This window comes from Melozone crissalis, unplaced genomic scaffold (assembly GCF_028551555.1).
Source record: "Melozone crissalis strain CALT ecotype California unplaced genomic scaffold, PUWL_Pcris_2 ptg000005l_1, whole genome shotgun sequence".
Lineage (NCBI taxonomy): Eukaryota > Metazoa > Chordata > Aves > Passeriformes > Passerellidae > Melozone > Melozone crissalis.
Window position 1 is genome coordinate 18874819 of NW_026535783.1, and position 24413 is coordinate 18899231.

Sequence of the window (24413 nt, forward strand, 5' to 3'; positions counted from 1 at the left end):
AAAAAGGCTATTGTTGTATACTAATACATAATGCAGGAGAGAGCAAAGCATGCTTTAGGTAGTGAAGAAAACTGGAAAAAGCTGTGGTGGGTTATCCATTAAGGTTTCTATTAAAAAGTGAAAGTAGTTTCAGTACCACTACACTTATTTCTGAGGTATTAATACTTGCTTTATCTCTTTTAAAAGGATTTTCAGCATCCTCTTGAACCAGAACAGCTTGTTTTTAGACAGAAATACCACTAATTAAGGCCAGCTGTCAGGCATTACAGTTCAACATTGCTTACACAGCAGATGAGCTGTCCAAAATTTCATATTCTGAGTGCACAGTCAATTGCTCTACAACTCTTCATGACTTCACACCATCCACAGAGAACTGCAGAGAAGGAAAGGCCACTGCTGGTTAAACAGACTAGTGTCATAATACTAGTGCCTCCATAAAGATGTCTCTCTGTACCAACAAAAGCCACATTCAATTCAGAAATTTCACTTGACTTCTAAAAATCGTGGTTTACTGCAGAAAGCAGAGATCAAAATGTCACAGTTGCAGTTAGAACACTAGAAATAAACATAAATATAGTGAAATAAAATAACTTTTTGTTTCCCTAAAGTTTGAAAGATTGATTGCATACACAAGAACAAATTTCACAGAATCAGAGAATCATTAAGGTTGGAAAAGATTTCCAAGTCCAAGTTTTAACTGATCAATACCATGACAACTAGACCATGGCACTGAGTGCCACACTCAGTTATTTCTTGAACACCGCAGGGACAGTGACCCCAGCACCTCCCAGGACAGCCCATTCTTTCCATGAATAAATTCTTCCTGATATCCAACATCGGCATCCCATGATTGAGGTCCCTGGGAGAAAAGACTGACCCACACTTGGCTACAACCTCTTTGCAGGCAGCTGTAGAGAGTTGTAAGGTCCCCACGGAGCTGCCTTTTCTCCAGGATAAACAGCCCCAGCTCCCTCAGCTGCTCCTCACAGAACTTGTGCTCCAGACCCTTTCCCAGCTCCACTGCCCCTCTCTGAACACACTCCAGCACCTCAAAATCTTTCCTGGACTGAAGGGCCCAGAAATGGACACAGCACTCGTGCTGTGGCGGCTGCCTTCTCTTATCTGCTCCCTTCCCAGATCTGAAGAGGCTGAAGGACATCAGCAGAAGATGCTGGAGCTACAACCATTGAGTAAGGGAGCAATGGGCCACAGGGCCCAGACTGTTGCCAGCACTGTCAACTGCTGCACTCTTCACAAAAGCACAAAGCTGTGTAAAAGTGACAAGTCAAAAAATTAAATCAAGACAGAACAACTACATCCAGTTAAATAAGAGAAAGAGGCCTATCAGGTAGCCCAAAAGAAGTAGAACCACTGTTTGTAAAGGCCTAGGAGGCCCTTACAAAGAGAGGCCTAAAAAAAGATAGATTGTTAATTAATTAACATCAAGTTACAGCTTAAAACAAAAAACTCAGCCAAAATAATATTCCTCCTCATACACAACTTGTTTCAGTGATAACTTGTCAAGAATTTTGATCATACACTGAAATAGTATGTAATATTTAGCTATGTGAACCAAATTGTGAATTGATTTTAATGTCATGTTTTCCTTTTGGCATTCTTATAGCTATGTACATTATGAGATTGACCCTCCAAAATGGCAATTTTACTTAGAAAAGAGAGAAAGATAATTCAGAATTTATCTAATCTAGCAGCATAACATTTACAAAAATGATTTAAAATTTTTGTACACAGAAGATCAACTAATAACCACCAGGCCAAATTTAAACGTACAGTAAAGAATTGCAATTCTATTAATTGAGTCAAGTAACGTTAAAATCTGAATCATCTTTGAAAACCAGTCAAAATAGTGACACAGAAATAAATTCAAGCTATAGCAAAGGTAACATTGTACTGTCATCATCAGTTTTTAAAGTAAAAAATCAATTTGACAAAGACTAAAATTTTTAATTGTGTACAGAAGCTTACCTTACATTAACAACTCAAAGTCAAGCATTCCAGTGAGCAAATGGCATTGTCAGTGTTATATATTCCAAACTGACTGTCATTGCTCATCCGCATTACAAAAGTCTTGCTGATGACCATACAGAGATCTTGTAAAAATCACATAAAGTCAGAAATCTTTCAGATTATTGAGAATATCCTAACTTCAAGAAAGCTGTCTTTCTTGGAATGTAAACTCACAAACTTCCATCTTCTTCTGCACTTACCATGGAAAATGAATTATACCAGCATCTGGTAGAAAAGACACTTGAATACTGAATAACAATGCAACATATGCAAACATGCAAAAAAAATTAAGTTGGGAACTGCTTACAAAACTCAGGTACTTGCCTCTGAAGGCCTTTTGCTTTGTGGTTTTTTGGATATATGCTTTTTAATGGCAGGGAAGTGTTTTCCAATATTCCCCAAATAAAAATTTAATCATGCAGATACATATATAGCTTGCCACTAAAAATATGCCATTGGAGTTAAACAGACATCAACAATAGTAGGCTCTTTTTCCATGTAGGGAAAAACAGTGAAGGTTGATACTACAGTTGTCATAACTCCTAAAATTCTGCTAGTGAGTTTTCTTAACTATTTTCATATTGACAATATAAAATTTTAATATTTAAATTATTTGTAGCAGTCTAACTATTTTTTAGTAATAACCAACTCCTGTTTTCTTCATCCAAAAAGTACTTGAAATCTAAAGGTACACAAAAATATTCAGAAAAACACAAACAAATACAGAAATAGGATGACACAGAGCTCTTTCAAAAAAAGTGATATACAAAGGAAGTATACCAATACTCCCAAAAGGAAAAGTAAACAACGTTTCCTAAAGACACCCTGCTGGGTCACCTAGATATTTACCTTCAGCCTTACACATTTACTACACCACAGAGACTACAGTACTTCATAAGGAACTGACCACACTGTAAAAATTTTGACAGTAACTTTTCCAAGCTTCTGGAAAAGTTTCGTTTCAGCTCTTAATAGCAGTCAGCAACAGGAAATGTTTAAATATATTAGATTAGCTCCTCCAGCCTCCATCCCACAGGGATCTTTAAGTTTTTTTCCAAATGCATATAATAGTACAGAAAATTGTCACTGCAACAGAAGCAGAGGGAACAAGACAAACAAAAGCTACATCTATTTAATCCCTTTTAGCTAGAGACATATGAACAGGAAGAAAGCAGTACCTTCTTCCTACTGCTTCAGTAGGAGAAGCAGGAGAGGACAAAAGGCTGACTATTGATTTATTCGAAGCAGGAGCACTCTCTTGATCTGAATACAATAGCAAAAACACTCACCTCTTTCCCCTCTAATCAAGTGTGATCTCATGAGGCAAGTAAGGCCACTGCTCAGGCCTAAATATCTAAGTGTGTTTGTTCTGCATTCGGCAATTTGCAGTTTCAGAACTTCTCACTGCATGAGAAATTTTATTCATATCTTGAAACACCCCTCAGCAGATTTCTCCTCCATTGACTTGTCCCTCTATTCTCTGGACATACATAATATTGAACTTAGGTGATCAATAAAGCAATTCCAAAGTTAATGCAAATGATCAGTCAACCTGAAAAAGTTTTCTAGTTGTCATTATAAACATGACCATCACTTGTATCAAATTTAGCGACACATGAAACAATAGACAGGACTGATGTGAAGTACAGAGTGTTTCTCAACAAATACAAGTTTCCACTTCAAGTATTCAGGAGTTTAACCAATACACTTTTAATTATCACCTAAAAACGTAAGCAAGAACACAAGTAAAACTTCATATGCTTTCTCTCAAAGTTCTAACCATGTCTGTAATTTAAATTACTTCATGCAAAAATGGAAAATTGCAGACAATAGAAATGATTAAGAGCAGTAATGAATTTTAAGACAGAACGTCTCAGTTGGATTATTCAGTATTTCCCTTGTCTCATTTTGATGTACAGGCAATCAGCTTGCATAATCCCCACAGGTATATTCATATTTATTAACTTCTATCCAAACAGAAATCACTCTTTAGCCCTCAAAAACTGCTGAAAAAGCAAGGCAAGTAGAACACAACTATCCTGATCTATCTCTGTATAATATTTTTCCTGAAACTTAACAGCAGTCTTGCTACTCAGAATCTCTACTGGTCAACATTAGGAAAGGATTAAGTAAAATGATAGGCTTCTAAATTGCTCAACAATAGTTTAAAATAAGTCACAGTGTATAGAACAAAAGATAATGGCAGACCTGATCTGACCTACTGTGAGTCTCCCCTCTCAGCCTGTCAAAGAGCAGCCCCTTCACCTGCATCACCCCCAAAACTCTTTTGACTACATCCAACCACTGAGACCAAACAAAAGGAAGTCTAAGCAACAGGCTTGACCCAGACTTTCATTTCCTCACAAAAAGGCCTGGAAGTTACAACCTCAGTAAGCTTTTTCTTTTTGGAAAATCTTTACACTTCACCAATAAAGCACTAGACATGTCAACAACAACAACAACAACAACAACAACAACAACAAAAAAAAAAAAAACAAACAAAAAAAAAAAACCAAACCAAAAAAGAAATTCCAAAGATAAAAAAAATCTATCCAATTAATAAAAGAAGATTTAGGGTTGTTTTCAAATATACACATCTTTATAAAGAGAACAAAGGAGAACTTAAGAAGAAAAGGTTTTTTGAGGAAGTAGCTTTCCCCCATCAGATCACATAATTCTATTATTCATTTTATCAGGAAAAACTTCTGCTGTGAGCCACAGCTATTACAGGCTTTAGTTTCTCATCATCAGTCAGTCCCATGCTTAAATGATGGGAAATCATGATTAAGCCTCCATTAAACCTTGATCTCAGAAAGTGTAAATGGAAACAAATTGGGCTACGTTTTTCACTGAAGTGACAAGAACAATGCAGTAGAAATAATTACTTATTTGTTTTAGATCAGTTAGCATGTACATCACCAGCAGACTAATTACTGTAACACTCCTACTAGGCTAATTTAGCATGCTTTCCTAAGTGCAGTGGCAATCCAATCTGGAAAGTGTAAATAGAAATGCACTGAAGTTCTAAAGGATGATGTCACCTATGCCTACATCTTAATAGGCAAGTTACAAAAGAATGTTCCTTGAAAGAGTAGTACCTGCAAAGTTTATCTGACCTCCTTGTCATTTGTGCACCCAGAATGCATTCAGACCTGTAGGTCCCACTGCATATTCATCTATTACGCTATGCTTAGTTCCAAGCTATCACTTTAACTGGAATGATTACAATTAATCCCACTTCATAACAAAAAGGCATTGGGGTATCACATTAACACCACAACTTACTCCACTGCATTGCTGTTTTTCCATCTTTAGTGATGTCCCACTGGAATACGGCATTTACTTTCTTTACCAATTCATTTCCCATCTCTTTTACACGCCGACCAATTTCTTCAAACACAAGGTTACTCTGCAGCCCTCCAGCCTTTAAAAAAAAGAAAGTATGAAGAATTTAAAATTGAAAATTTGTTAAAAGGTACTGAACATGTCACTTTCCAGCATGCAAAGCTTTAACTATCTACATTAGAATTATTAGATCCAACTGAGATTTTTTTCTACCACAAAATAATCACCTCTAGCCACCCTCAGCACTAAAGAATACATCCAAGCAAAAAATGCTTCATTTCAAATTTTCATTTAAAATTTTTTCAAATTTTGTTTTTATAGTTTTTGTCATTTATCATTACAATTTGAGACAATGTTTTTTAATTAGTGCTCTAAGAGCTTCTAAATTGCCCTTTTTTTCCTTTGGATGATAACCACTGCCACTTTTTCTACAGTGAATGTTATGTTAGTTTTCAGAACAAAAAAACCCAATGTTTTTACTTTGACATGAAAAATGTTAAAAACATACTGCACTATGAATACAGTCAGAACTCTGGTGCAGAAAAAATTTAACAGTGGGATCAGCTACATGTACGTTTCCAACTTTTCCAAGCACATTATTTTGCAAGCCTTTCACTGTGTTTCTTTTAACAAATATTTTTACTGGATAAAAGGCTTCACTTTAGGGAAGCTACTTCACTGACATTTTTTGTCTAACTGGAACGGGAGCAAAGAAAGTCTCAGAGCTTTAGTTGTTTGCTGTGCCTACCTGTAGAGCGGAACACAAGACTCCTCAGGCTGCTATTTTGTGACGACTTTGGTTAAGCCTAACATTTTCCATTATATTAAAGGGTTCCCAATGGTCTTTAAATTTGCCAAGCTTCACACAGTCAGGCTGGTTTCCCCTGGTGGGTGTCTGACCCTGCCAGCAAATTTCTGCCAAAGCACCCTAATTTCTCAGAGTAAGCTTAAAGAAGAACACCTGTTCTGCCAAGTTTTTTAAAAAAAGAAAATCTGAGCAGTTCAAAAAAGTTCTAAGGTTTGAACTTCATTCAACAATTCAGAATGTCTTAGAAGATTAAACACAAGCAGCAAAAGGAAACAGGTTCCTGGATTAAACATAGAATCATAGGATGGCCTGAATTGGAATGAATCCTAAGATAATCTAGTTCTAACCCCCTGTTGGGGGGCAGGGATATTTTTCACTAGACCAAGGTGCTCCAAGCCCCATCCAGCCTGGCCTTCAACACTTCCAGGGATGAGGCAGCCACAGTCTGCTGGTTTCTCTAGGAAACCTGTTCCAGTGCCTAACCAACCTCACAGCAAAGAATTTCTTCTAAAGATCTAGTCTAAACCTAGCCTCTTTAGTTTGAATCCATTCCCCCTTATCCTGTCACTACACACTCTTGCGAAAAGCTCCTCTTTGTCTCCCTTTAGGTAATAAAAGGCCACAACTAGGTCACTCTGAGGGTTTCTCTTTTCCAGGCTGAACAAACCAAATTGTCTTAGCCTTTTCTCATGGGAAGGGTGCTCAAATCCCCTCATTTTCTTGATGTCCTTCCTCTGGACTCACTCCAACTGGTCAATGCCCTTCCTGTGCTGGGGTCCCCAGAGCTGGATTCAGTGTTCCATGTGTGTTATCACCAGAGCAGAGCAGAGGGGCAGAATCCCATGCCTCGACCTGCTGGTTATGCTGCTTTGGATGCAGCCCAAGTATCACCCAATATTCCTCATTCTGTGATTAAAAGCTTTATATGAATGTCACAATCTCAGCATTTCATAAACTTCAAAGCATTAAAATTCCATAGTTTGCATGCAGGAATCAATGGGGGAAAAGTAACAGTTTACTAAGGCATTGCCTTAATAATAAACAACAAATATGCATTGCCTTAAGTCACTTTTAGACCACATTAGGATCATCCTCATTATTGCATATACAATTCTGTGTTTTGTGGCAAGTACAATACCAGAGGCTTAAGGTATACATGCATGCTGGGGATTTTTTTTTAGTATAAAGAGCATGTTGTGTGCCAGGCCTAACCACATGTACAAACAGCACTCAGAGTCTTATTTCAAAATGATTCAATGACAGCACTTCTTTTCTGTGAGTACATTATGTCATTTTCACTCATGCTAATGCCTTCTTGCCCCTCTCCCTGTGTCTCTGAAAAACTGAGAAAGGTCACACGCTTTTACATCCTACACGGAGTTTGATCTTCAACATCTACAAAATAATATGAAAAGCATTGTTCTACAGTTACACATCCAAATTATGTTAAGTAATTTATATTTTGAGCTATGCAAGTGCTCAAAATGTGGCAGTCACTGGCACATGCCCTTCCTTGTTTTGTAACAATACAGCACAATGTTTATCCTGAGAGATCCATTAGCATCAAGCACATCAAACATCAGCATTCAGTGTAAACAACTGAAATCTGCCTCTCTTGAACAGATCAATTAACATCTGTAGCCTAAACAACGTACATGTTAACATCTCTGAACTCGTAACTCCTCTGAATACTGCAAATAAGATTGGTAAGGGACCTAAGTATTTTTCCTGTGTTTTTCACCAAAATAAAGCCCAACTATGCTTCTCTTCAAGTTAAGACTTCCATTGCTTCCACCTACCCTCAGAGGCTCTCGAGCAGAAGGCTTTCCCAAGGCTGGTACTATATCCACATAGCCCCCTGCAATGGCAACTTCTCCAGTCTCCTTGATCTGTAGTGGGGGAAAAATACATTAAAGAGGTGATTTATTTGCAGAAAGTCACAAAAGAAGGGCATCTAAGGAGTATTCCTGATATTTTAAAATCAGACATGTAATGAGATAACATAAAAGTTACAGAGTGAAAAAAAACACCTCATAAATGTGCTGTAGTCTTGAGGCAAATTGTTATAATATGTTTTCCAAACAGCTCTTCAAGCAAAATAATTATTTTCCTCTGGAGAAATTGTACCAAAATATATTGCTGGTGTTCTGCTCACAAAACAGTTGAAGAACCTTATTTACCTCCAGTGTTACAAGTTACTGTCTATCTTTCTTCAAAAATAGTTCTTAGAAAGACATTGCTCTAAAATGTTTTTCCTTGAGGTAGATATTCAGTTGTCAAGAGTCCATTTAGACAATTTCACTATCTCCACATGCCTTATACTTCAACTTGCACTAGAAACAGCTTTTTAAGGATTGCAAACAACAAAGATTACAAAAAGAAAGATGGAAAATACCTGAATTTCCCCCCGTTTAATTTTTTGAAATAGTTACTTCAAGGTTTCAATTTGGTATTTTCTCTTTGAGGGATGTGACAAACCCTACTGACTTATGGCAGCTAACAGAAGACAGAAAATTGATTCACTGATAATGGATATAGAGAAGTGTATGACAAATAGTCAAACTGGAGAAACATCAAGTACCACAACCTAGTTTATTGGACGGCATTAACTATTACTCAAATAAAGCCTAACAGCTTGTCCCCGGCTGCCACTGCACTTCAGACAATGCTGAAAATGGATTCAAACCACCCTCTCAAAACTTTAAGTCTATCTGTAGTTTGATTTAACCAGAGTTCATACAAATACAACATGCAGTAAGAAACAAAATTCTGCATACTTCATAACTCCACCTCATAACTGCTTAAAATGGTTTACTATAATCCTGTTAAACCTTGTAATTTCTATCCAAAATCAGCTACTCCAAAGTTGTGGAAGAAAAATCCTTACAAAATTCACCAAAACTCTACATCTTAGCAATTACTAAACCAAGCATAATTACAAATTTTGCCTTTAAACACAACAGAACAACTCACCCAGCATACAAATTTGGAAGGGCTTGGAAGCATTTTATGAACTCTATTAACTAACATAGTACATGGAAACCATCAAAAAGTAGACATATGAATTCTAGATGGAGTGAACAAACCTTTTAAGTATAGCTACAGTAATTTTCAAAGCTCACTTGAGGCACCAAACTACCTCATTTGCTACTAGTAATTATAAATGGAGATTTTGTACAAAGTAATCTCTACATTGTTACCATCCTGAAATTCTGTAGCTGCTACCACCCATCAGGTCTGCAAATAAAACTTGCCTCCTTCAGTCATGACTTATATCCCAGAAAGCTGTATGAATACAGCATTCCTCTGTTCCTATGATGACTCTCCTTGTTTGATTTTGCCTGCCCAATCCTCCTTGCAGCTGTAGCTATACCTGCTGCCCTACTCACTAATCAAGAGCTGGCTACATTTTTATGGAGATGAGGCTGCAAAGCTTTGGCCAGCAAAGCAATGTAACTCTCACTGCATAAGCCAAAGCAAATATTGACAAATACCAGTATCAAATCATAGGCAAAGAAAGCGAAAATGTCATATGATGCTACATAAGTGATGACATTCAATTTTACTTTTTGCCCTTTATCTGGAGTTTCATTTACCTTTAGTTCCCACCAAGTACCCTATGACATGGAGACAACACTACTAGCAGAACACAGAATAAACCCAGATCTCAAAAAAGTGTAAAGGGTTTTATTGTAGTTACTATGTTCAACTGCTATGAAATTTCCATTTATAGGAAGTTGCGCTGTATAGATGCAGCTTAAGTTTAACCCAATCTAAGCTAAATCTGCAGCACACTTACATGCATAAACTGTTAAGAGCTGATTAAGATAAATAAATGCTAAAAAAAAAAAGATGAATACACAGTTATGAGTAACTACAGAAAACAAGTACACACTATGATGACCTGAGGATGACTGCTTTTTTTATTATTTTTATTTTCCCCGGTGGAAAAACACAAAAAATACAAAACAATGAGAAGAGTGCTCCTTTTACAGGAGGGTATTAAGTCCTATGATTATAACAGTACTTCTATTAGAATCCTAGTGACACCTTAAAGTAAGACTATTTCATTATATTTACTTCATTTCTTTACAAACTCTTTGCCAAGGGTGTGCTGCTTAATGAGTCATCCTTTCTTGCTCCCCTCATATCCCCACTCTTTTAACTAACACATCTTCCTCTGAAGCCCACAGTGAAGAGATTGCTCTGACCTTGGTCTGAAAATGAATTCTGTCTCCTTCCTTCCACATTTCTGTTTGTAAAGTTTCCCCTGGATAGACTGGCTTCGCAAAGCGAACCTAAAAGCAAAAAAAGAAAAAAAAAGAGGGGTTGCAAAAATATTTGTCTGCTATATATAAATGCAAAGCTTAAACACATTGGCTCTACTGAAATGAAAAAAAAGAGGAAAATTAAGTCAACTATCAATGTAGAAAGCCTATATATTTAAACAAACATAGAAGACAGAGGCATTAAAATGCATGCAGCTGTGAGTAAAAGCAATTCTGGCAATTAACACATCATGAAAGACTCCTCCCACACTTAAGATTTCTTTTGGCACGAAAATAGAAAAATCCAGAAAATTTACTGCAAAGAATGAACACACAGACCTTGATTGCCTTGAATCTGTTCACATCATTATTTGCAAACTGCTTCAAAACGTTCCTAGCAGCAAATCCAAAGGTGCATAGTCCATGAAGTATAGGCTTCTTAAATCCTATTAAAGAGGTAACATTTTAGCATTTTTTACATTAGGACCTTGAATGCAGCTTCTATGAAGTGCTATACCGTATTCATAGTATTTTCCTCCATTAGTGTTCTTAATCCTTTTTTTTTTAACCTAATTTATCTCAACAAAAAAGTATCTGTTACTATTTATTATTTCCTCTACTTTTGGACAAAGGAAAGTGCTTGGTGACAAGCTGCACTCTTAGCACTGCATGTGCTCTATGAGACCCAGAAGTAGAATCATTCCCTATCTGTAGAGGTGACAAAAGGAAAAATAAGGAGACTATCTGTTTTAGTATGCATGCATAGGCACATCAGACATGCAGTTAAATGTAAGTATGTACATTAAGGGTAAGAGGTGCTGTAATCATTAAAAAGTGGCAATAGTAAGATTATTTGATACTTCCTGTTTTGAATTCCTATTCATGGTTGGCCAAAGTCTTCTAATACAATGCCTGCTTTAGGACTAATATACCTTTATTCGCAACCTTGGCAGAGGATAAGCTTTATATTAGTGTTCCATCTTTTTCCACAACTGTCAAAATCTGACAAAACAAACCTTTGACAACTGGCCTCAGATTTGCTGAAGTGCAACTGCTAAGTTAAAAAGATGCTGCTTGTATATTCTGATTCCTTTAACAAGGAATCAGAATATAAAAGCAGCATCTTTATAACTGACAAGGCAGGTAAACAGTAACTGATCACACTTGCAACAGCCCATGGAATCCAGACAGAGCTGTCCAGCTTTGGCACTGAAACTAGTTCCTTTGCCCAGAACTTATAGCTACTGCTGTCTGCCAGAGTCTGTTTTTCTTGAACTCTTAACAACTTCTTATTGCATGTACACAGCACAAAATGTTCTCTCAAGGGACAACAGCTGGAAGAAAAACCAAAAGCAAAAGAAAACTAACAAAAAAAGAGGAGACAGGAGAAAGTCTAGCCAGCAGGGGAGAAAGAAGGAGAAGGAGAAGGAGAAGGAGAAGGAGAAGGAGAAGGAGAAGGAGAAGGAGAAGGAGAAGGAGAAGGAGAAGGAGAAGGAGAAGGAGAAGGAGAAGGAGAAGGAGAAGGAGAAGGAGAAGGAGGAGGAGGAGGAGAAGGAGAAGGAACTACCATCGAGACAGAAATAAAAAAGCCACAAGGACGCCATCCTAGCTTTGGCTGGGCTATAATGAATTTTCTTCTCTAGTAGCTTTTACAGTGCTGTGCTCTGAATTTAGTGTGACAGTAATGCTGAAAATACACTGATGTTTCAGCTGTTGCTAAATAGTGTCTAAGATATGCCAAACACTCTTCTGTGACCTATGATCTGCCACCAAAGAGGTGGCAGAACCTCACGCTCAGGATATAAACTGGGGGAGGCTGGGCAGGAGCTACTGATCAGGGCTCGGGGACAGGTTGGGCATCAGTCAGCAGATGATAAGCAAATGTGTTGTGCTCTTCTTTCTCTTGTTTTACTCTTCACTTCTCTGTTCTTTTCATTATTATTTGTAGTAGTAGCAGCAGCATTAGTATTATTAATATAATATTTTACTTTGCTACAGTTATTAAAGTACTCTTATATCAACCCGCAAGTTTTACCTATTTTTCTCTGCAACTCTACTCTCCACCCCACCAGGAGTGAGGCTGGGAGAGGAAAGGCAAGTGAAAGGAAAAACGGGGAGGGGAGAAATAAGGAATGAGCAAGTGGCTGTGTGGTAACTAGTTGCAAGCTGAAGCCATGGAAGATTCAATGCTGGGAAAGATGGGAATTATGACACCAAAGGAAAGACAAGGCTAGCAGAATTATGGGTGAGAAAGAGAAATTTTGTCACATTACGTTAGAAGACATGACAGAATGACAGGCTTAAAGGAATATGAGTCTGTTTTCTCACTGTAAGTATTCTAGCCTGATCATTTTGTCATTCCTTTGCCACAAAATATTTGAGTATGTACACTTTTAATAGCACTCTATTTTGTATACAATGGGCCCTGTTCTGAAAGCACAAAGTTACCATGCAGTCAGATTACTGCACTATTGTAACATCACCAGTTTTCAGGATCTCTCATTCAGAATGTTATAGTGACATCTAGCTCTTTAAAAACTCAGTTCAATTCACTATGCAAAAACCAGAAACCACCCACTCTATTCAGAACTCAAATATACCAAATCCTATTTCTCCCAGTGTTTTCTTTATAAAACTAATACTCAAAGAAAAATTCCATGAGCAAAATTCTATTACTTTGTATCTAGACTGAAACAAAATGAAAGTAAATATTGCTTTCTAGTATCTGGAAACACAAGATACAGGAATAAAGGCCCATGAATACAAACAGGTGTTTTCATGTGGTTTATGTCTTCTGAAATATTACCCACAGGAAGTCTTAACAATAATCCAGGAATGACCTGAATGCATTATGCTGAATGCTTGCTTCCCATGCGCACTGGTGAGAACCAGTAAAAGAGAGATTGTTACATGACAAAAAGGTGTGTGAATAGATGTGAAGGAAAAAAAACTTTTGCAAACCTAGAAAAAAAATTTGTGGACTATCCCTACAGTAATTTCTTCTTTGACAGTACTTGCATTTAGTATAGGTAGGGTATTTTGGAACTTTCACAGTTCCAAAATCCAGTGTGGCAGTTTTATGTTGAGACAAAAGGATATCTTATCTACAGTATTAATTTCATTTTCCCTATGTGCCAGTGCTCTTTGTTTGAGCAGGCAGAGGATTTTTACTTCTCTTCTTTTGTAAGGTATTTAAAGTATTATCATCACTATTATTCCAAACACTGAGTTTTCAATTATAAACACGTATTTCTCAACTCCATTACCAACATTAACAAATCAACATCATAAGCAAACAGAATGCTTTAACAAAAAGGAGAAATCTCTTCTTAGACTCTAGTATTTGACAATCATTACTTATGAACACAAATTTACATACAATTATACAAAACAGAGTTAACAAACCAATTAGTATGCATTTATGAAAGATAATTTGCGAATGTATGTTAAGTGTGATCTGAACAAGGAAGCATAGCTCTGCTCTATTTATCTTGATAAGAACACCATAGAGTGATACTTGCATATCAAAAAGAAATTCATCAGGAAACTGCAGACTCACTATTATAGATTAGTAGTCTCATGTAATGTTTATGATGATACCACACATATTCAGGAAAATTTCTTACGTAAATCGAATTGCTGCCTGCCCAGAGTAATCAAACTATATTACTTACAAGGCCTGAAAATATGTCTGAAAAAATAACTTTACTACATGATTCCAAGAAAACATCCCTTTTCATTAATTGCATCTCTTCAAGAATTAGTTAATGCAGTCTCTGATCTGGTGCTTTGCTATGTGGAATTATGTAAATTAACAAGCTAATGCACTAGCAAGAGGTGTAGTTAAGCAATCTTATAGGAAAGAAGTGCTAACAAGCTCCCTCTCTCCTGCCCTCCTGGATTTACTGGGATAGAGAAGGCTACACTGAAAAAGAAAAAGTTCCACTGAGACCCACATAATCTTAAAATTATTCAAATGGGAAGAAATACATATTAGAGAATTTATGGGATTCCTTTGGAAACTTTGATAGTCAATTATTTCTGCTTATGAAACAGACATTCTAAAAACAGGACAATGGCAACAAACAAGATCTTAAGGAAAATAAGTTAGAAAGTATGTTTCCATTGTAAGTAAAATCCAAGCACCACTCCCCATTTCTAGCTACAAGAAGCAATGCTTCAAACTGAAGTGTCATGTAGAACTTTGAAGTTATTTAATTGGTGACTCTAGGAACAGCTATAAAACAAGCACTACTTTTCCAGGTTGTGAAAAACGTACATCATGAAAAATAGATTAAAAATACATTTACATTATCCTTCATCCAAACATTAACACAATGGTATCCCCATCAGCTCACCTCCGAGAGCAGCAAAACTTGGATCCACATGTAAAGGATTCCAATCCCCACTCAGCCGATACAAGGCAGCCTGCAGAAACAGAGAAGGAGTCTGAAGAATAGCAGAAGACACCCAGAAACTCATGACAGATTAAGAAACATATCACAAACTATTTTACTAGTCCTTATATAATATACTCCGCAACAAGGCATGTAAAATGAAACTAATTATTACTGTTTTCTTTGACAAATTTATTCACACTGTAAAACAGAAGTACATATATGAATTTTTTTAATAACATACAAACACACTATCATGTTTTTCCAACAACAGATTCATCTTATGGGGATCAGAAATATCCCTTCTTTCCTTTTAAATTATTATATACTTCTCTCATAGCAGATTCATGGGTAGCTGACCCCAGTAGCAAAAACAAACAATACCCCAAAGTAACACTCCAAGCTTTCTAGAAGACTTTTGCTTCATGTTAAATATTCTCTTTTGTTACTAAAAAAGTAGAGAAACACAGATTTAGTATGTTTTATATACTGTGAATAACTCTGAGAAACTATGAAGAATATGGCTGCAGTACTTCAGGTTTCTCTCCCTGTATAACTTTAGCATTTTTATCATCAAATCTTGTATTTGCTGTACATGCAGAGCAGCCAGCAGTTCATATTATGAGAGATATCAAAAGCCAACCAGTGCATATTTCTAAAATAAAACCTTTTTCTCTGGTCAACAGATTACAGTGAAATCCAGTGACTAAATGACAGTGGAGTACTCCCTAGTAAAAATTTCCCAGAAATACAGTGAAATTCGGTACATTACATTAATTAATGAAGATTCCAAGAATTTAGCAGCTTAATTATGATGACATACAAAAATTGGACACATATTTAATTGAAAAAAAGCTTTTAAACTGAAAACAAATTGTATTTTAGTGAAGCACATTACTGGCCTTTAGAACAAATTGTCAGGAAAAAATTTTTCCCAGCATTTTGAACTAGGACAATAAAAAATGGTATGTATTTATTTGAATGAGGGTAAACTGTACTAAATTCTGTTTGGAAGAAAGAAGACAGCAGATTTCTCAAAGAGAAGGATAAAAAAAAAGATTCCCAAAAGGAAGAATTTTCCATAATATGCCCAACACTGTTCTTTTATCAAGTCTGAAGCAGACAGTGTAACTAGAAATGTTCTGAACATGTTCTGTATCATTTTAAACCCCAATGCATGAGTTTTCTTTTTTAATCTGTTAATATTTGGGTCATTTCTCCACCTATCTACAGCTTTAACCTATCTAAGCTCTACGTCTCTCTTATTTCTCATAGCAATTTTCATTGATACAGCAAGTGTTTTGAGCCTGAGTTAAGATGGAATGTAAAGACCTTGTCTCTGCTTTCTGTGAGAGGTGGAACCAGACACTAAAAACAGCAAGTAGAAAATCACAAACTGCACCATAGCATTAGCATGCAAACCTTAGAAAGGCAAACAGTAAGCTAATACCTCTCCGTGGCTGTTTACATATTTGTTTACTGGTTTTGAAACACTTTTCCTTTCAGAAAAAAAAAGACAAGAGTGGATCTGGAATTTCTAACTGTAGTTTTATCTTTGACAAAAATGTGTATTTATTATAACTTTTTTTTTCAATTATCTTCTAATTAATAGTATAATTTCTTGGGAAAATAATGAAGACTGGAAATTTTATACTAGTGTAAGACTGAACTTCAGCTGGGTCTGTGTTCGGGATCCAGAAAAAGACTAAAGAGAGGGCAAATAATTTCCTGAATATGTAAAAGTTATAACACTATGAAAGATACTTTATTGAGAGACAGACCCATACTTTCTTTTCACACAAGTAAATTTAAATCTGAAAATCTAAAGAGAATTCCTCAACAGAATTCTATGAAATAGGCTATCTCCCTTCATTACTCAAGTTTTGTTTCAAAAGAGTCTGAAATCTAACAGCAAATTGCTACTCAAGAAAAAAGTCACTAGATACTAAATTATTAAATAATTGAGGGACTTCATAGCTAAATTAAAATTCTAGGGTCTTACTGTCATTCTTCAATTAATTTGAATTTTTACAAAAGCTGTCAGGAGGCTGTTTTCACAAAAGAGCTGTTGCAATAAATTTTAATTCTAGCTAAATAACATTTAGTTGCAGTACTGGAAAATTCAATTTGTGGATCATAAGAAAAAAGACAAATTTCTGTGTTAAGCCCAGATCTCTAATCTAGCTATGCAGCTGTTGCTTGCTAAAATTGTAGTAAGAACTAACTATTTATTTAGAATTATAGTAAGCACTACTTGGGAGACAATACTTGCACCAAATGGTTTTCAAATTTACTGTAGTAAAAAATACTTGTGCTTTGCTAACAAAATAAATGTAGCAATTAGAAAACAACTGAGTTCAGAGAATTAAATGGGTCAACATATTTAACTAAAATTCTGATGCATTAATCTACAAATGATACTTGTCTTTTTGTATTTTTAATAATAACAGTGACACTGGTCACAGCTGGAAAAAACACAGGCAGAACTCAATAAAACAGTTACAGTAGGTTTTTTTCAGATTCAGTGCAGCCAAATTAGGTCTGCCAACAAATTGTATTTACCACAATCTTTAGTAAATCTTCATTTTAAAAACTACAGTCAACATGAAAACAGAACTGCTTTAATGCCTTGTTGGCTCTACTTTCTATATTCCTCCAGTGAGGATATTTCATAAGTGACAGCATTCTGGGGGACAGGGGGGAAAAATGAAAACAAAAACCCAAGCAACCAACCAAAGATGCATCCTTGAAAGATTACAAGAATCAATTGATGTAAAGCATTAGACTGAAGTCAGTCATAATATGATTAAATAGTTCTCCAGTTAATAACACAAACTGTCAAGTCCCATTTCCTAACAATTTAGGAATTCTGACAGATCACAAAAGAAAAGGCGATATCAAGCCTGTCGGTGCCAATTTTTCAGTCTTCCTGCAGACTGTAATAAAGGTCAGTGGTAAAGCTGATGAAAAAGGAAGCCAACTATCCACATATTTTCCCTTCTAACTGGGCAGAAAAATACCTCTACCCAAAAGCTTACCTTACAAAGTAAAGGTGTGTATATATGAATACCTGTATGTATGGACATGGACACGTATATATATATGCTTTTACAGATTATTTAAAACAAAGAGCAGTCAAGCCATCTTGTACAGAAAACATCCACAATCTCATCTCATGTGTCAATGGGCTCTCATTCACATTAAGAACAGAGAAAATTTCCAGTTAAAATGGCAGTGTTGATGTTTCAAGAACTGAAATTTAGCACAGTACTTAAGTAATTCACTGTACATAAAACTTCCTCACCCTTCACTATTCATGCATTTTCTGTTTGTCCACATCAAATGTTTTTCAAATTTAGTATCAACTTACATATTCCAACACAGACTTCACAAAACATTAATCACTTTTCAGTAGCACGACAAATATGCAAGAAGCCTTTCCCTTAACAATGCCTCTCAATTAGAAAAACTACATGTCTTCATTTTGGGGAACTTCAAATGGATTAACAATTTTCACAGCCTTTACTAAGACATGTATAAACATGGGGTGGAAACAAAGTCGATAAGTAATATCGACTTGTCAAAACAAATTGACTGCCAGACTTGTACCTTTTATTACCTTAATACACAAAATTCTACCCTAATCCAAGCTCCCAAATATTTTTCAAAATTGCCATGATTAAACAATTATATTCTGATCTTCCCAACAAGAATAAACACAAAGGACTGGGGGTTATATAAAACTTGACATTAATAACAAACTTTCAAAGTAATTACTATTACAAACACTTACTATACAATAAGTACCATTTCTGCACACAAGCTTCTGAACAAATGATAGAAAGGTTATCAAATCTTAGCATAGACTTCACATCCCTTTGTTTTGTTTCTATCATCCTTTCTTGTTTAGTACATTTTCTTCTGTCAGGCTGTCCATATTTGTGAACCTGCATAACATCATTTTCTCTATCATGAAGCAGATTATTTATGCTATAAATTGAAAAAAAAAATCACCAAATCTCTCAGGAGGCTCTTTTGTGCTATTGCCTGAAATACACTTAAATTTACACACCTTTAAGCAATGCTGTACTAGAATCTTTACAGAACAGCGTATAAATTAGAACCTGTTCTACAACCATATTTTGATGGGAACTATGTCATACCTTTCCTGTTGCACAACAGCTTCCATTTGCTCCTGTTTGCTGCCCATGCTGTGTGCATTGGTGTAGACACACTTCAGTTAGGCTACTGATTGCACCACCTTTTTGTGGGTATGAAGACATAATTCCTACACTGTGCTCTCAAGTGCTTCCATGTTTTCTAGTACATGAATAACTCCTCTGTCTCTGCTGACACACGGATTCCACGTCCACTGAGACACCTTCCCTCAAATACTTGTCATGCACCCTCATGCTTGTCTCTAGTGAGCCTGGTTTTATCCCTTCCCTGCTTCAAATCCAGTTTAAAACTCATTTAATGAGCCCTGCTAAATCCTGTGCAAAGGTCTTTTATGCCTTTGAGAGGGGTGTACCCTATCTGTTGACAGCAGGCCTGCTGTTGTGCAAACTGACCCATGATCAATCAAGCCAAAATTATGCCATTGACACCAGGCTGAGAGCCAGCTATTGATCTGTTGGGTCTTCCTCTTGCTTCCTTCATCATTCCCTAAATTGTCTAAAAACACAAATATTTACATATGCTTAGGAATAAAATACATATGAAGACTGCAGAATAAACGATGGCTTTCCACAGGTAAGGATTCACATTTGAACTACACAGAGGCTTGGAAGGGTTTTACCACCCTTCCAAGTAAAGCCTCATAATAATGGACCTACTGGCAACAGGCAGAAAGCATTTCACAGTAGATTTTAGCTTAATAATTCATTAAGCATTCATTAAATGCTTCCCACACTCCTCTTTCATTCCAAAAATTCTTCCTAGTCCGTTTTTATTGTAAAGTCCACTCTCTGACCACAAATTAGATTTCTGCATAATTGTCTTCACAACTGCCTCCAGACACATTAGGAACTGTAATTTTAACTGTAATTTGTCACAGTAAAAAAACTAAACTCAGGTAGCTGCGGTGTGAGCAGGAATGCAGGACTGAGAATGACTCAGGAAGGGAAGGTGACTCCTGCAGTCTTAATCACAGGATGCTGATAACACGACGACTTCAAACAGGACACGGGCCAATTATTTTCTCCTTTTTCAGAGAAAACAAAAAGAAACTGTATGTTTGAAAAAAACCCCAAAGCACTAAAAACCAGGAATTTCTTCATATTTTGTCAATCAATGCTGGATTTATATCTGGAACAGAAGGCATTACATAGTTTTTTTAGATTAGTCTAGGTATGATTAACTGAATCTCTCTCAAAATCTGAATGAGTAAAGAATCATATTCACTTATACAGTGTATGTCTCTTATATGTCTCCTTTTTATGCTGCTAACTGTATCACATCCAGAAAAGTCACCATCTCATACTGTATGCCACTTCTTTAAACATTCCTGTACAATTACAATGCCTCAAACATTTATAAACATTCTTGCTTTATAGATGAGAAACTACAAGGAGAAAAGGTCGTAACTGTCAAGCAGCAGAAACAAATTCCAGCTCTATAATAGAAAATTCGAAGGCCTACCTTTTCAAAGCACCTCACATTTTTGATGTCCAGTTTACAAGCTCTGAACACAGCCTCTGTGGATTTCAATTTCAGCCTGTGATGCTCAGACATCCTCCAGCTAGTTCTACTCCCAAATTCCATCTTCCAAACTCTATTGTCTAATCCTCTCCTACCAGTCACTGATGAAGGAGTAGCCATACCTGAGTGCTTTGGGATATCTGGGTGACAGCAGCCCACAGACCAAAATACAGAAAATCCATTGTCAAACTACTGCAGTTCCAACCAGTCTCTAACGATAAGATAATCTTCCTCTCATTACTCCTCAGAATATAACTTGTTGCAATAAATAACATAGGAAAACTGACTTCCTACACTGTCTCAGTTGAGGTCTATAGCTTTTTCCTCACATGTGGAAGGAGTTCCTGATGAAGAGGGAAACAAACACACCATTCATGCCAGCATCACTTGAAACATTGCATACGAAGCAGACTAAGACTACAAAACCCACAACCTTTACTTGGAATTTTTATCTTTTTAGATATCTCTAACACTTAAAAGACTATCACAGTTTTCCAAATAAAAGCAAGTTAAAAATGACAGGATATAAATAAGCTCTTTTAACCAACCAGTATTAGACTCAGCTTCATCAGCTCTAAAGAAGAGTTTAAAAATTCTTGAAAGCAAGACTGGCCAAACTGCCTGACCATGGAAGCCTCAGAGCAGAAGTACCATGTGTTTGAGATCTCCAAACTGCATGGAAAAGTAGCTGTACCAGAAATTTACATGTGATAGCTCACATGATGCTGCATTGCAAACTCTTAAAGGGTTCACGGATGCACATACACAGCTGGTTCAAAAGCATTACAGGCTGAGACACCATGTTTTTCAAAACTTGTTAAATGTTCCTTTTTACTTTTTTGTCATGTCTATTTCTCCTGACTGATACAAGCAACAAGCACGCGGAGTCAGAATTCAGAGAGGGAGAATGCTTTAGGAAATATACTGTTGCAAGCAAAGAGAGTTTTTCTACTGGCAAATATTTTGTAAACTTACTAGATGTTCTGTTAGAGATGAGCTGATATTAAAAAAAAACTTGGAAGTCCTGCAAACTCCACAAACTACAGCTTTAGTTTTGGCATATCACAAACAAAACAGGTAGCTTTCAGAAAAAGGTGAAAGAAAACAGAGAACATTAAAACTGAAATTACATGGTCAAAAATTTCACCTTGTGCAATACTGTTATACGGTTTATTTGTTGTCACTACACTGTGGATTACTTCTGAATACTATTTCTGATACTTGAAGATAGAGAACAGAATATTATTTCTGATACTTGAAGACAGAGAACAGTTTTTTTGAAGAAAACTTGTAAAATATCAGAACACTGAGTTTTTCCATGAGCAAACAAACAAATCATGGAAAGTTCACAACAAATTCAAGACACCTTACTCATTTCCTTCCTCAAAAGTGACTTGTATTAGTTAAGGTATTAGCCACTTTAAATAAGCACTGCAGCTTACCTTGTGTGTTGTCAGAAAACGAGTTCCCAAAAAATCAACACAATTAGGAAGGAGTGAAAACTATATGCAGACAAGATTCTCCAGAGACACAGGTCATTCCCTGCCTGTTAGTTTTAATTTCATTAGCAACTATTCCGCAAAATCAGTTTGATTGATTAATTTAAGCACCCAGTTCGAAAACTGTCAGGACAAAAGCTCTGTAACTACATTAAATATTCCCTATAGGGTTGAAATTGAATGATCCATTTCTTGCTAATGGCTAACAGTCAAACACCCTCTATACATCCTGATCTTCTGTCAGAAGGTCTATTTAATTAAAAAGACATATGGCAGTGTGTCTATTCAAGTCAAGTTCAGGTTAGAGAGAGAGAACAAGCTAGAAAAATACCACCACACATGCACATCTCTACAGGGCAAGATGCAAAAATTGTCATCTAGTTCTTTGCAAAAAAAATCATGAATAGAAGAAATATTTTATGTCCTTCTTCAGCAAAATGCAATTTTAAGCTTTAAAGGCTTTTAGAAGATCAGATACTTATAAATTTCTTCTTAGCCACTTTTACCTTTAAGCAGCTTATATCATGGTACTGCAACTCATTCATAAGCACTGGCTGGAATTTAAAGAATTTCTCAGAAATGGGTACAGATCTGAGAGGGATAAACATATATTATACCTCTCGCTATTAGTCATTGATACCACTAACCAAAAGGATTACTTTGTTCTGCCAACAGTCACATAGCACAAAGACTTGTCAAGAAACTGTAGGTGGCTGTACCCTCTCTTCTGCTGAACACACAGCAATGGGCAGAAACAGTTATTTAGGCCTCCATTCTCAGTGCCCTTCTCACTAAGCAGTGCTTTATCTGGTCTGCAACATTCTTCCTCTTTGAAAAAACCCACTGAAGTGGAGTTAGAACTGAATAAACTTTCAAGGTAGCCACAGTTGTCATCTTCAGTAACAGACAGGTGTGTAAATGTTTCTAAATTATGTATGGAAGTCTATTTATCAGATGGTTTACTATACAATTATGATATGAAAAGGGAAAAAATGCTAATTATGAAGACCAGCTTAGCCATGTAATTATGGTAACATAAAAACTGAGTGTCACAGCTATCAGTGGACATAAGCACAGTTTAAGTTAAATCATATGCCATCTGCAAACTGACTCTTCCAGTCTGTTTTATACTCTGTACCAATTCAGTAGTTGAATGGCAACAGTCATTTCTGCCAACATACTTTTCATTTAAACACTAGGACATTCAGAAATTTCCAAGCAGTTTGTGTGCCAGCTTCTATTTTTTAAAGAAGATTTTGGGCAGTTATGTGTCATTCCACAGACACATAAATGTAAAATCTTGGTAAATGTAAAATATTTGCTCAAGCTGTCCTTCTTATGAAAGTCTGCATCTGTACATAAAGTTCCCAAGTGCTACATGTTCCCCCCTCCTGTACACCCATCCTGTCATCATCACTGAAACATAAATGCTACTGAATAATTTGGAACAGAAGCCTTCTTGGGATTATCAAAGTCCACTGGCTGTGGCTCCTCTAACTTCTAACTAGAGAATAACTCTCTTTATAGAGAATTACCACCTGTCAGAGTAGATCTTAAAAAAAAAGCAAGCGAAGTAGCTATTCCCTGCTACTTCTTTTATTTCCAAGAATCAATTTTGCAATGGCAAGTGTCCCAACTTCTGTGTTATAGTGTTTTATTACTATCTTTTATCTCATGAACTTCAAGTATTTTGTGCACAATAACAATTCTAGACATATGGGTTTAAGGCTCAGAAACTAAAACTACCATATGAAAAAGGCAATCATAAATACCATGTGAAAATTGATGAGCCTGGAATCAATTCCAATATAATCATGCAGCGGAGAATCTTTCCAACATTCAAAATAAATAATTCTAAATACTGAACCTTTAGGGATGCTGTATCTCATCTAACAAAGGGTCAGCTGCTAGAAAGCACCTTCCACCACATTTAGCCACCTGCCAGGAGAAAAGTACTCCCTCATCATTCCCTGCTCCTTGCTCACCTTGCCAATTCTCAATGACGCCTATTGAGAAGAATAGGACACCTGTACCTCCTAGACCAATGCTGTGAATTTTAGGATGCAGCCAGTACATCAGTGACATAAACAAAAATGCTGATCTTGGCACTCTTTCCCAGTTGAAGTGGGGAGGGCTAACTTGGACTTCAAGAATAAAAATCAGCTGGATGAGACTTAATTATTCCATATATAATCAGAGAGAAGCTAAGCAGATATTGCAATTAGCACAGTTCAGCTAATGCTCAACATTTTAATTCCATCTTCCAAAGCAACAGCCACCTGCCATGACTAAGTTGATTTTGGAAACAGCACTCTGTATCCTAATGTTGGTAGCTCCAGATTTTCCTTTCTTGGTTGTCCATCACCTG

At 36.3% G+C, this 24413-nt stretch overlaps 1 protein-coding gene across 1 annotated transcript in view; it reads right to left on the reverse strand.

The window, feature by feature from the left end:
* Positions 1-24413, reverse strand: part of HSD17B4 (hydroxysteroid 17-beta dehydrogenase 4) — a 62952-nt gene that overhangs the window by 7314 nt on the left and 31225 nt on the right. Inside the window, exons 18-22 of the mRNA XM_054286490.1 lie at positions 14808-14877; positions 10789-10895; positions 10393-10479; positions 7981-8070; positions 5314-5452 (exon numbers count right to left, since the gene is read on the reverse strand). Coding sequence (XP_054142465.1) covers positions 5314-5452; positions 7981-8070; positions 10393-10479; positions 10789-10895; positions 14808-14877 — 493 coding nt within the window. The remainder of the gene's footprint in view (positions 1-5313; positions 5453-7980; positions 8071-10392; positions 10480-10788; positions 10896-14807; positions 14878-24413) is intronic.